Here is a 13,044-nt window from a genome sequence, read left to right as displayed (position 1 = left end):
CCCATCAATATTCATTTGTCCGTTCATAGGATAAGCATTTATTGAGCACCCACTAAGGGCCAGGCGCTGTGCCAGTGGCTGTGGCTATTCCTCACACTGCAACCAGAGTAAGCCTGGTAAATTTAAGTCAGATCCCATCCCTCCTGTTTAAAACCTACCGTGGCTCCCATCTCAGAGTAGAAGCCAACACCTTGCAAAACGCCCCAGCGCCCAAATACCCCGCCCCTTAACCTCTCTGATCTCATCTACTGCACAACCCTCACCTACTAAGCAGCAGCCACACGCGCCTCCTCACCACCTCAGGACCTTTGCACTTGCCGCCGCTGCCCTTTGCTCTTCCCCAAGGTACTGGCATGGTTGAACCCTCGCCTCTTTCAGGCCTTGACCTTCACTGGACACCTTCTCTAACATTTCAGCCCCTCGTGTTTTCTTCTCCTTTTCCAAGCTTTGGTTACTCTCCTTACCACTCATTACTCTTTAGAGACTCTTGGTTTTGTAGTCTATTGTCTCTTTGCTAGAATATAAACTCCACGAGGGCAGGGACTCTTGTCTGTTTTGTTCACATTGAGCCTATAGTGCTCGGCACCTAGTAGGTGGTTATTAAATATTTGTTGACTGACTGAATGGTGAACATGCAGGCAAGGCCCCTGCTCTCCTGGGGGCTACGTTCCACCAGCAGAGGGTCTGCCAGGCCTATGAGCCAAGGGTGGGGTGGTGTGGGCTGCAGATCCCGGGCGACAGTCTCTGGGGCCCCTCTTCTCCAAGGGTGTCATGGTGGGGTTGCATTATCTCTAGTCTTGAGCAGCACGATTTATAAGAGGAGTTAACTGCTTACTAATTAGCAGCTGGAGCCATTAATTGGCTATTTGTTAGAGCCGGAATTAATAAACTGGTCTTTCAGCGGGGTCATAACTCTCCCCGCTCCTCCCCCTCCCAGCCCACCCCACTCCCCGCCTGAACAGAAAGCGTCTTGCCCCGAGATGGAATCAATACCTGCCACTGTATGATTTTCAGAGACAATTTCCCTCGCCAGGCACTGACACCGTCGCCTCTTCCCCTCTCCCTCTCTCCTCCTCAAGCTTCCGACTTGCCAGCCGCGGGAGACAGGAGAGCTTTCTAGCAACGAGCTCACCACGGAAGCCCACAGCTGTCCTCCCTGGCCAAGGTCAGGGGCCCTGGTTCTCTGGCCTGCCCCCCAGCCCCCCGGCAGCAGCTGGTTCCCGAGCCCTTCCTGGGGTCCAAGGGCTGGCCTTTCTCAGGAGCGAGAACAGGGTTTTTCTCCAGTGGGAAGTGACCCTAGACCAGGGACCCCAGCCTGGGAACCCCAGGACTAACCATTGAGCGTCAGGTAGCCCAGGATCATCCTCATGCTGTGCCCAGTAGCCCATCTCATGGACGCCCCAGGTCAGCTCTCGTGCTCCCCCCACCCCCAGCCTGATTTGGGGTCCAGAGAATTGCTCTCTGAGTGTGAAGAGGACACACTCATGAAAACCCTCACTGGGCACCTATGCCCGTCCATCTCTTCAGAGCACAGCAGTGAGAAAGAGCAGGGCTGCTGGGCCGAGCCGCCTGGGTGGGAGCCCAGCTCCGCTACTTCGCGGCTGTGGGCATCACTGAACATTTCCATGTTATTCTCTGAGAAGAGCGGCCCTAGCTCACTTAGTTGTTCTGAGGATTACATCGTTCACGACGTGAAGGGCTTAGGAAGAGTGCCTGGCGTGTGGCATCAGCTTTTATTATTACTCATGTCTCTAGGCTCAGTGAGGCAAGGACCCTACTCCCTTACAGATGGGGAAACTGAGGCCTGGAGAGGCTACGACTGCAGCTCAGGACAAGTGGCCTCCCAAGTCTCGAGCTCTTTCCCTTCTCCCGGTGATCTCCCGTTGTCAGAGGCAGTGGGGGGGGGGCACACTCGCGGGAGGCGATGACTGAATTCACTGCACTCACTAACAGGCTGTCAAGGTATTTACACTGCATACCACTAGCTGCAGAGTATTCACACGTGGATTAGCAACAGCACATGTTCAATCCCAGGCTGCCCCCCCTTCCTCCCGGCCCCTCCCCAGCACGAGTCTTCTCTCTACTGCAGGCCAGTGAGAGCACGTGTCCAGAGAGAGCAGACTCAAGGGGATGTCGGTGTGCGCCCCCCTCCCCGCGTAAGGCACCCCAAAGACAAAGAGGAGTGATTAACTGCTGCGTGGGGCCGCACCAGTTAATTAGAACATAGGAAGGTGGTTTCCCATGACAAGGGTAAGCGCTCTCTCTGCTCAGAATGGGCAGTCCCCGAGAGCCAGCATCACTGATCACTCCTGCCAGCCTCCTGAAGGAGGTGGCAATTTCCAGGAATCTTTGAAGAGCAGGAAGATGACAATAAAAGAAGAGCCTGCTCGGTGTCATGTCCTTAACTGGTGCCACCTCCCTTTCAGCCTGGGTGGGGAGCTGGGTGGGAACCGTGTCTCTTGGGGCAGAAAATGGATTTTTTCTCTTTGAGTTAAAGACTTGGGGGGGAGTAGAAAGGATAGCTGCGTTGGGATTCTCCTGGGTCTGTGGTGGCTGCTTGTGCTGGCCTTCACTCGTTCATGCCTTCATTCAACACATCTTCAGCCACGAGCTGCTGGGTACCCAGCGCCAAGTCGAGTCCCCTACCCTGATTCAGCCTTGGATGCACAAGAGAAGGAAAGAGAAAGAAGAGTGGGGAAGGGGTGAAAGGGGGTGCAGTGGTGATAGGGTTTTGGCCTGGGGGATCAGAATCTTCAGACACTTCCGGAGTTGGGTAGAAACTTCTCAGAGAAGGTCCCAGCTGATGGCACACGCCCCACCCCCCAAGCCTCAGGGCACTTCCCGGCAGACCCCACCCCTCTCCCCCTAGTCGGGGACACCTGCCCCTCTGGGGTCTGGCCCTGGAGGGTCCCAGGAGGAGGGAGCTGGCAGGAAATGGATTTAGGGGAGGGATGATTTATTATTAATTTTTAAATTACGTTTTAATTTACATCCAGCAAAATTAACTCCTCTTTGGCGTGCGATTCTATGAATTTTGACAAATGCAGAGTCGTGAAATCAGCACCACAACCAAGACACAGAACAGTCCCACGGGGAGGTGGGGAGGATTTACGATCTCCCCGCTTGTTAGCTGCTGCGGTCGTCGGCGCTCCCGCGGGCCGCCCTTACACGGTCCCTTCGCACACGCCGAGATAAGTAACGGCGACAGGTGGAGCAGGTGAGATTAGCAGGACCGGGTGGGGAGCGGGCGGGGGCGCGCGGGAGGCCGCCAGCCTCGATCCCCAGACCGCGCTCCTCCCCGCGGGCCTTTCGGAGGAGCGCGCCCCACCCCACTGGCCCCGGGGCCCCGCCGAGGTGCGGGAGGCCGGAATGCTGGAGTCCGCGGCGCGAGTGCCGCCCGGGCTGGGCTGCGGGAAGGGCGTGCGCCCTCGCGCTCGCGGGCGTCTGAAATCCTGAGCGGAGGCCGAAATTCAGGGCGAGAGGCAGAGCTGGGGACAATGTCGGGTGCCCCGGGGAGCTCCGGCGGAGGGGGACCTGCGGGCAAACCTGTTGGCATCCCGTGGGCCTCCGCCAGGGCCCGCGCTCGGAGCGCGCTCTCGTCCCCCCGGCTCCGCCAGCTGCTCTGGCGCTGGCCCCAGCGCGGGACGCGGGGAGAGGCCGCGGCGATCTGGAAAGGGGCGGGTGTTCGGCGGGGGGCGGGGAGACTCCCGGCCAGCACAAGACCGCCCTGCAGCCCCAGAGCCCGCGGCCGGCTCGCGCGCCTGCGGGGCCCAACGAGCCGCAGGCGCCCCAGCCCTTCCCTCGGACCCCCGCTTCACTTCAGCCCCCCCAAAGTGCAAAACAGTGACAAAGTGTGCAGCGCCCTCGAGGCTCGGGCTCCCGGAGCGAGATGGGGTGCCTGGCCGGAGAGCGTGCAGGGCTCGGCGCCGCGAGCTCGGGCAGCCAGGCTGGGGAGCCGGCGCGAGAAGAGAGCGAGCGTGCGAGCGCGCGGCTGCAGAGCCCGCGCCGACACCCGCGTCCCTCCGCCACCGGGCCTCGGGATAGATGGATCCATTTCTGCTTTCTGACATTTTTCTGCCGGGGGGTGGGGGGACGAGAGGGGGCGGGGAGAGGGAGAGGGGAAAGAGAAAGAGAGGCAGAGAGAGAGAGAGCGAAGGAGGCAGGCCGTCTACTTCCCCCCAGCCCTGTTTTGTTTTCTCTAATTGGTCCTGGGGGAGGCGAGGAAATTGGACAGAGGCTGGGCCGCGCGAGCCGGGCTGCCTTTAATTGGCTCCTTTTTTTAACTGGAGGGGAATCAAACAGGAGAGCGAGCCACAAAGGGTGGGAGAGCGAGAGACCGAACGAGGAGACGCGAGGAGGAGGGAGGAGGAGGGGGGAAGGCGGGGGGAGGCGGGGGGAGCTCGGGATGAAAAGCTCCGAGTGGGGGGAGCAGCGCAGCGCAGCCCAAGTTGCCGAGCGAGCGTGGCGCTCCCGCCGCCCGAAGCCGAGCGGCCGCCGCGCCCCGGAGCCCGGCCCGGCCCCGCCCGCTCGGGGCCCCCGCGGCCCAGGCCGCCGGGCGGGGGCGGGACGACCAACTTGGGGCGCGGCGCAGCCCCGCTCTCGGGAGAGTCCGGAGCCCGGGAGCGCCGCGGCGGCGGCCAGACGGCAGGAAGCGAGCGCGGCGAGCGGAGGCGGCGCCCGGCGCCCGCGCCGCAGCCCAGGCCCGGGCGAGAGCGCCAAGATCTGCCCCACGACTCAAACTTTCCTCCTTTGCCCGCCCGCCGGGGTCTGCCTGGCCTGGAATTGCTCTCTTGGTTCCCGCGGGGCGCCGGGGCGCGATTCCTTCTCCAGGTTCCTCGGCGCCTTGGCTAACTTTGCGGACCCGGAGACCGGGGGCGCTCGCCTCTCCGCCGAACCCAGCCCGCGCTGCTCCCCCGCGCTGGAAGGCCGGGGCCGGGGCTCCTTCAGCCCGGCCTCCTCGGGTGGGACCGCTGAGCCACCAGCGCCGGCCGCCGGCTCAGGACCGGAGACCGCGGATTAACCCGAGCGGAGCCCCGGCCTCCCCGTCCCCGCTCTGCGGAGGGGCGTCCCCTGGGCGGGGGAACGACAAGTTTGTCAGTCGTCGGTGGCCTGTTGGATCGAAGCGCCGCTGTCGCTGCAGAGGGGTCCCCGGCGCCCAGCACTCCGTGCGGACAGCCCGGGAGACCCGGGGCTGCTCCGCGGCCAGGCTCCTCCGGCCGGGGCGCTGGCTGCAGGGCCCGGCGCGCGGAGGCACCCGGGGCCCGGCCAGCGCCCCCTGCGTCCCCACGCGGGCAGCGGCCCCGCCGGAGGAGAAAGCCAGGTCGCCCCCGCCGCCGCCTCAGTCTCCTGGTCGCCGTCGTCGCTGCCGCCCTCTCTGTCGCCGCTCGGGGGAAAGGGGGGACGCAGGGGGTGTCGCGGGCCCCTGGCGGATGCGATCCCCGCTGCCTCTCGGGCTGCGCCGCCTCGCGGGGATGAAGCACCGGCCGTGAAGATGGAGGTGACCTGCCTGCTACTTCTGGCGCTGATCCCTTTCCACTGCCGGGGACAAGGAGTCTACGGTAAGAGCCCACGGCCCCAGCCCCACGCCGACTTGGCCCCGCGCGCGGAAACTTTGCAAGAGGCGCAAAGCGCGCGCTGCCGGAGGCTGGCGGGGGCCCGGTCTCGGATTCCGGAGTGGATGCCCACGTCCCCGCCCTATCCTGGGCGCTAGGAGACCGAGCTAGCTGTCTCGGAGTACCGGGAAGGGTCGTAGCATTTGGCGTGAAGCTGGGGGTACCGGAGGGGGAGCGGGGGCGGCTGTGACTCGGAACGATTGAGAGCGCCCAATCGACTCGGGAGACCGCGACAGACCCCAAGCCCCAGGCTGGGGCAGCCACTGGCACGGAAACCCCTTCGGTCGCAGCCGGGCCTGCGGAGTGGCGGCCGAGTTGCGCGCGGCTCCCCGGCTGCCAGCCCGCGCCTGGGCTCTGGGCTTGCCGTGCGCGCGGTCTCCACGGCTGCGTTCCCCTTACTCGGGCTTCTTGACAGCCCCAACAGATGCCGGCGTACGGCGGCTCCGGCGCCTAGGATCCCGGCACCCTTTGTCAGACCTCTCTCGAGCCAGTTCATCCTGCCCCTGGTTCCAAACTACAGCACCCCACCCCACCTTCCTTCTCCCTGCACTCACACGCGGATGCATTCGGCCACTGTCCCCAGGAAACGCCAACACGGCACGCGCCACCAGGCTACGTGTCCAAACTCTGCCTCCTGCTCTGCAGCTTGGCTCGCGTGCCCCCACGCCGAGGGGGACTGTGGCTGCTCCATCCCTCGTCCCACTCCTGGGTTTTCCCAGGCAAAGTCCGGGAGAGCAGGCTTTATCCGTTCAGGGTCACCCCGGCACAGCCCTCTCCGGACCCTCCCTCGGAGTTTTTATGCTGTCTGCAGTGTCCTGAGCCCCTAGGGCAGAAAGTCCGTCTCTGGAGTGCAGTGGCCCTTTCTTGGCCTTCTCCTGATGACCAGGTGGTCTTTGTGGGTCACTTTCCAATGTCTTGGAGCTGGAGTGGGGAGGAGCCTCTCTCTCTCTGGGGCTGAGGGTCTGATTATTTGCCTTCAGATCAGGGAAGAATTGGCGGTGTTCTGTGCTGAGGCATTGTCCCCAGGCCGCCGGCCTCAGGAGCAGATGCTAAATGCTTCCTTTCTGGAGGGTGCCTGGCCTGCCCGCTGTGCCGGGCAGGAGGGACGGGTGCCCTGAGGGTGTGTGGGAGGTGGCCTGCTCCTGGCCTCGCACGGCTCTCCAGCTTGGGCGTAATTCTCTAGTGAGGCTGGCCCAGGCATCTGGCCGAACTCTGCTTCTTAATTAGTTTGTGTCTCTTCCTGGCTGGCCCCTCACCTAGGTGGGGAAAAGAAAGGAAGCCGGAGGGACGCAGCAGGGACAGGGAGAGGCCGGGTTGTGTGTGGGGGGGAGGCCACTGAGGGGCCTCCCAGGAGCAGAGGAGACACTGGGCGTCTGTGAGTCCTTCTTTCTTCCTTGCCCCCCAAGTTTCCCCACGGCTTTCCTGCTCCTTAGAGGAAGCCCGGGAAGGATGCGCCGAGGCCTCTGCCCCTTCTCACCACATATCCCAGAGGCTCCTGAGAGTAATAGAGAACCTTCCCGTCAGCTGCTGTCCTCCACTGCCCCTCGCTCTGGGCAGATCGGGCAAACCCATCTCTTGGCCGTTCCTTTCTCCATCCCTCCAGCTCCTCTAACCTTCCCCGGGGCTGTAGAGTCCCATCTGGAGAAGGCCTGGCCTGGAAACCCTGGTAATGAGGGCAGGGGGCCGAGGCCTCCCAGCACCCTTACTTGAGCATGCTCCCCACCAAGATTCAGCCACCCGTTTAGCTGCCCCTGTGCTCTCTGTTTTCTGCCCCCTGCGTGTGCCTTCCCCCCCCCCCCCCCCCACTGGCCCTCAGCAAATCCAGGACGGCTCGGGGCTGGGGGCCTCAGGGGAGCTGCACGGTGGAAGGACCCTACTGGGGCAGATGGGGAGAGGGGAAGACGTAGTGTGGGCCTGGAAGAGGAGGGCAGCTGGCGGCCGAGTTCCTGGTGATCGAGGTCTGGTCTGCTGTGGCAGAAGGGAACGCTTTTGTAGGCAGGACTAGTTTGGGAAGTCGTATAGAGAGCTGGAATTAGTCCTATCCCCAAAGCCGATGACAGCGCTCGAGAAAGAGTAAGGGTCGAGTGTAGGGGCCAGAGACGGTCACTCATGTCCATCACTGCACCCTAGCACCCGGCGTGGTCCCTGGCACCCAGCAGGGGGCTGGGCAAAGATTTGTTGAATGAATGAAGGACCATGGCTGGGGAAGGCTGAACAAATGCTTCTGGAGATTCTTTGGCCCCGAGAAGTCTGTCTAGGGTGGTCTCCGGCAGGGCAGCGGGGCACTCTCTGTGGGTCTCTGCTCAGGGAGAGTTGGGGACTCCCAGTGGGGTGGCCCTAGGGGACCTCAGGGAGGGGGAGAAAGAGGAGGGGGCTGGAAGCCCATTGCCACCCTGGCAGCGAGAAGGGCAGGAGGTGGCAGGCTTTGATGAAGGCACAGGAGAAGCACATGCCCTGGGCTTTCCCTGTCCCTCTGCCCTCTGTCCTGAGGCCTGTGAGGCTGAGGGGGCGGCGCATGAACATGGAAGCTGAGCTGGGAATGGAGGAAGGGCAGGATGTGGAGGGCGAACCCCATCTGGCCTGGGCGGTGGGGCCCTGCTGAGGCCGAGAGCCCCCTGCCCTGCTCCCTGGAAGGGTCCGCCCACCTTCTCTTGGGTCTGCTGTCCGCAGGAGGGCCGGGAAGGCACTCTCAGCCTTGCCAGGTGGCTTCGCTCTTCTTTGGGGCACAGATGCTACAGCAGCCAAGGGCTGGACCAGATGGTCCATTTGGAGCCAGGCGCCCCCAGCCTCCCCATCTCCTGGCCCAGTTTGTTGTCCTCAGGGCTGGAGCCGGTAATCTGCCTTCTGGCAGTCCAGGGGGATGGGCTGGCCCCAGAGGCCTGGTTCTAGGGCACAGGCAGCAGCCAGGTGGTGGAGGATATTGTCTGAGGACACCCTCTCCTCCTCCCATAGCGACTGGACCTCCAGGCAGGGACAGGCTGCTGGGAGTCCTCTCCCTTACAGACACCCACCCACCCACACACCACAACCCCTGGATTATTTAATATGCAGGAGTGGGAATTGACATTATCCTTAAGACAGGTTGTTTGCAACTTACTGGTGGAAGTCAAAATATTTCACCAAAGGTGTCATCAGAAACTACTATCCTATGCTAATTTTTGTGGGAACATGAAGACAGATGTTGAATAATTTGACAAGAGCAACATAGCTTACAGAATTATCACCAAGTCAGGTTTTTTCCCCTCCTCTGGGGGGTGCGGAGAAGGAATTTCGGGAAGCGTGTCTCCCAGTGCCACCTTCTCGGTGTTGATGTGGGTGCCGGCACTCCTGGGGTTTTTCACTAGAGTTCCCAGCTCCTGTCTTGAAACTGGCTCTCCATACCTGGCTGTTCTGGAGAAGTCTGGGAGTTATTTGCATCCGAAAACCCCAGTTCCCTGGGACTAAGAGAAGGCGCTGGTTTCCTGAATGTCCTCGAGAAGCTCCCCAGCTCTGTCTCCTCTCCCTTCTTGCTCCTAGAAATTGCGTCGAGAGAGAGGGCTCTGCACTCGCGAATCCAGGCTGTTCTGTCTGCTTCGCCAGCATCGCCTGCCGCCCCCCACCTCAAGTCGCTGTCGGCCCCTGGGCAGCCTGAGGGCCCCTCCAACCCTTGGCATGAAGCCAGAGGCCCCCCTCCGTCTAAGATCCCCAGGGGACACCCTGCAGTATATGGATCTGCCCTTCATGGGTGGGAGGGGTCTTGTGTTGGGGGAGTGCTGGGGGGGCGGTTATTACTAGGAAAGCCCCCTTGAGGGGACGGGCTGGGGAGATGCTGGTGGCCCACATGTAATTAGTCAGGCCTAGCTGTGAGCTGCCGGGACTGGGGTGGCAAAGCCTCATTTAGAGCTGGTATTAGCTCTGTTTTGCTGAAACATGGAGGGATGGGGGCGGGGGGGCTCCACAGGGAGGATGGAAGTTGCTAATCACGGCCGCCAGGACCCGGCAAATGAATGATGGAGGAAATCAATACCTGGGGGCGGGAGTGGAAATCCGGGCTGTGGCAGCCCCCGCTCCTCTAGGCTGCCCGGGCGGGCCTGGGAGGAGCGAGAGAGGCAGGAGTGTGGGAGAAGCCCTCTCCTCTCCCCACCCACGGAGTCACCCCCTCGGGCCGGGCTCAGGGAGGTGGGGCCAGAAGATACCCCGCAGGGGACCCAGGAGGTGAGACCTTGGGCCTCTCAGGCCTGGAAGAGCCCTACCTCCCCCCACCTGCCTTTGGATCCTGAGCCTGACTGAGCCCCCGATGTGTGTGTGTGTGTGTGTGTGCGCGTATGCACGCGTGTCCCGGGCACCTGGGGCCCTGCCCTGTGTGCTGGCGCTGCCGCTCCAGATGTGGCCAGCAGGGGGCGGGCTTGGCCGCCACATCGCTTCTTTCTTGGCTCCCTCACGTGCTCTGGGAGGGGATGAGAGTTATTCTAATGCTTGGGCCTTCTGGAGCTCCAGGCCTCCTTACCCCCTCCAGTGTCCCAGGACCCCCGCCTGAGGTCGGAGCCGGCTGTCCTGCACCCTCAGGGAGGCCCCGGTGTCCCCTGAGCCAGAGCAGAGCTGGGCGGCAGGACTAAGCTGGCGGACCCCTGCCCCCACGGGGCTGCACGCCCCCCCAGCAGGGCAGGGGGCTTGGGCCCTGGCAGGACCTCCTCTTTGGAGAGCTGGGCAGGACCCCTCTTCTGCATCTCCCTCCTCCTCCTCAGAAGACCCTCGTGCCCTGGCGTGTGCTGACCCTGAGGACCAGGTCCCAAGAGGCCCCTGGGTATTTAAATGCTGATGTGGGGCGCATAGGCAGTGCTCGACTTAAAGGAAAGCATCTTTTAAACAAAACGAAACAGCACAGTGAAATCACCCTTTCCCCATGCCTATAAATAACAGGTGCCCTTTGCAAAAACATCAAACAAAAATGAAAGTATAAGGAAGAAAGTAAACCTTGACGTCTGCCGCACGTGGGGTGGTGATTCTAGAAGCACTTTTTGTGCAAAGGAGAATGAATCTTTTGGGCGGAATCGCTGGTTGTGACAGTACTGTAATCCCTGATCGTCGCTGGTAGGTGCTTACGTATCACGTGCTGTAGGACGCATTTTCACACCCTGTCTCCTTGGATTCCCATAACACCCTCTGAGGTCAGCGTGCAGATTCTATTGTCCCAATTTAACAGGTGAGGAAACTGAGTTCAGGAGTTGCGGTGAGCTTCTCTGGGGCGTGCAGCTTGTAAGAAGTGGTTCTGAGACTCCGTCCCAGGGCCTCTTCTGCTTTGGGCGTAGGAAAGCAAAAGGGTGTCTCTCTAACTCGCCATGCATTAAGTATATACGGGGCACCTCCCCTGAGCAAGGCCTGCTCTGGGCCCTGACAGGGCTCCTGAGATGAGTAAAAAGCCCGTTCTGCCTTCAAGGAGAGAGGGAGGGAGGCCCATACAAGAGGGTGGAGCCTGGCAGAGCTTGGTAAATGCCTGTGTAGCGAGGGCAGATGAAGGGCTGTGGGGGTCAAAGGAGGACAAAATCACAAGGCCTGAACCTGGCCTTGACCAACAGAAAGAAGTAGGGACAGGAGAGGGCGGGTGCTGGTTGGGGCAGGGGCACGGACGGATGGACAGTGAATCGCTCAGTTCGGCTGGAGCATAGATTGAAAGGCAATGGGGGGAAACGGACTTTGGCCCAGTGGTTAGGGCGTCCGTCTACCATATGGGAGGTCCGCGGTTCAAACCCCGGGCCTCCTTGACCCGTGTGGAGCTGGCCATGCGCAGTGCTGATGCGCGCAAGGAGTGCCTTGCCACGCAAGGGTGTCCCCCGCGTGGGGGAGCCCCACGCGCAAGGAGTGCGCCCGTGAGGAGAGCCGCCCAGCACGAAGGAGGGAGCAGCCTGCCCAGGAATGGCGCCGCCCACACTTCCCGTGCCGCTGACAACAGAAGCGGACAAAGAAACAAGACGCAGCAAATAGACACCAAGAACAGACAACCAGGGGAGGGGGGGGAAATTAAATAAATAAATAAATCTTTAGGGAAAAAAAAAAAAAAAGAAAGGCAATGGGGCAGTTAGGGTTGGAACAAGGAATGAACATTATAAAAAGCCCTAACATTTCTGGCCTACACCGAGATCACGGGAACGCGTTATCCTTCCAGTCCTCTCTGCAGCCCATTCTACCAATGAATAAAGTGAGGGCTCAGAGGGCAGAGCCCGGCTTGCACCCAGATCTGCTGATTGCAGAACCTGTGCGTGGAGGGAGACAGGTGGCCTCCTGGGAGTGGGAGGCGCTGTCGGGGGGCCCCGAGTGGGGAGGTGAGTTGATGTGAGCCTCGGTTCAGGCTGGGTGCCCGTGCAGCCGAGTACTGCAGGCAGCCCAGAAGGCCTTGCGGTTGTCCAGGGCAGGTGTCGTGACGGGCTCGGCCTGGGGCTGTGGCCGGGAGAATGGGCAGGAGGTGGGGGGGGGCAAGAACCGCTGGTATTCAACAAACGCGTGAGCGCAGGCTCTGAAGCTCTTGGCATTTGCAGTAAGATAAACCAGCGCTTGCTTTCCTGGAGTGTACATTCACACGGGGGCGTGGGGGCAGTAGAAAAGTCAGTGAGAGCTTGTGGTACGCCCTGTGGTGACGAGTGCTAGGAAGAAGGGTAAGGCAGCTGAGGGGACGGGGAGTGGTGGGCTGTGGCACGCGTTGGTTGGGGCGCTTCCCTGAAGAGTTGCCACCAGAGCAGAGACCTGAGTATGCTGAGGGAGGAAGGCCTGGGTATCTGTGGGAAGTGGGTTCCAGGCAGGTGGAATAGCCAGTGCAAAGGCCCTGGGGTAAGAGCATGAGGAGTCAGAGTGAGGAGTTCAGTGTGGCTGGAGCAGAGTGAGTGAGAGACGGTAGTCAGAGGTGAGGTCAGAGAGTGAGCGGGGCTAGATTGTGTAGACATTGAAGGCTATGGGAAGACTTCAGATATATTTTTTAAAGATTTATTTTTATTTTTATTTATTTCTCTCCCCTTTCCCCTCCCCCTCCCCATTGTCTGCTCTCTGTGTCCATGTGCTATGTGTCCTTCTGTGTCTGCTTGCATTCTCTGTGGTACTGGGAATCTGTGTCTCTTTTTGTTGCTTCATCTTGCTGCATCAACTCTCCATGTGTGTGGTACCACTCCGGGGCAGGCTGTGCTTTTATTGCATGGGGCGGCTCAGTGCGGGGTGCACTCCTTGTGTGGGGGGCTCCCTTACATGGGGGACATCCCTGTGTGGCTCGGCACTCCTTGTGCACTCCAGCACTGCGCATGGGCCAGCTCATCCCATGGGCCAGGAGACCCTGGGTTTGAACCCTGGACTTCCCATACGGTAGGCAGACGCTCTATCAGTTCAACCACGTCAGCTTCCCAAAGACTTTGGATTTTATTCCCAGTGACACGGGGAGGATTTTGAGCAGAGGAGGGATTGGAACCATTTA

The 13,044-nt window shown here is 61.2% G+C and overlaps 1 protein-coding gene across 3 annotated transcripts in view; it reads left to right on the top strand.

Moving 5' to 3' along the window:
* Positions 1-5,281: 5,281 nt before the first annotated feature.
* The window catches only part of MDGA1 (MAM domain containing glycosylphosphatidylinositol anchor 1), a 55,341-nt gene continuing 47,578 nt past the window's right edge, over positions 5,282-13,044 (top strand). For 2 of the 3 annotated variants that reach the window (XM_058306671.2, XM_058306670.2), the window contains exon 1: positions 5,412-5,558. In XM_058306671.2, coding sequence (XP_058162654.1) covers positions 5,492-5,558 — 67 coding nt within the window. In that variant the 5' untranslated portion in view covers positions 5,412-5,491. Of the gene's footprint in view, positions 5,559-13,044 lie in introns of all 3 variants that reach the window. The other variant, XM_058306669.2, reaches the window with a different exon arrangement.

This window comes from Dasypus novemcinctus, chromosome 11 (genome assembly GCF_030445035.2).
Source record: "Dasypus novemcinctus isolate mDasNov1 chromosome 11, mDasNov1.1.hap2, whole genome shotgun sequence".
In the NCBI taxonomy this organism is placed as follows: domain Eukaryota; kingdom Metazoa; phylum Chordata; class Mammalia; order Cingulata; family Dasypodidae; genus Dasypus; species Dasypus novemcinctus.
This window is presented reverse-complemented; position numbering and strand designations above follow the sequence as displayed.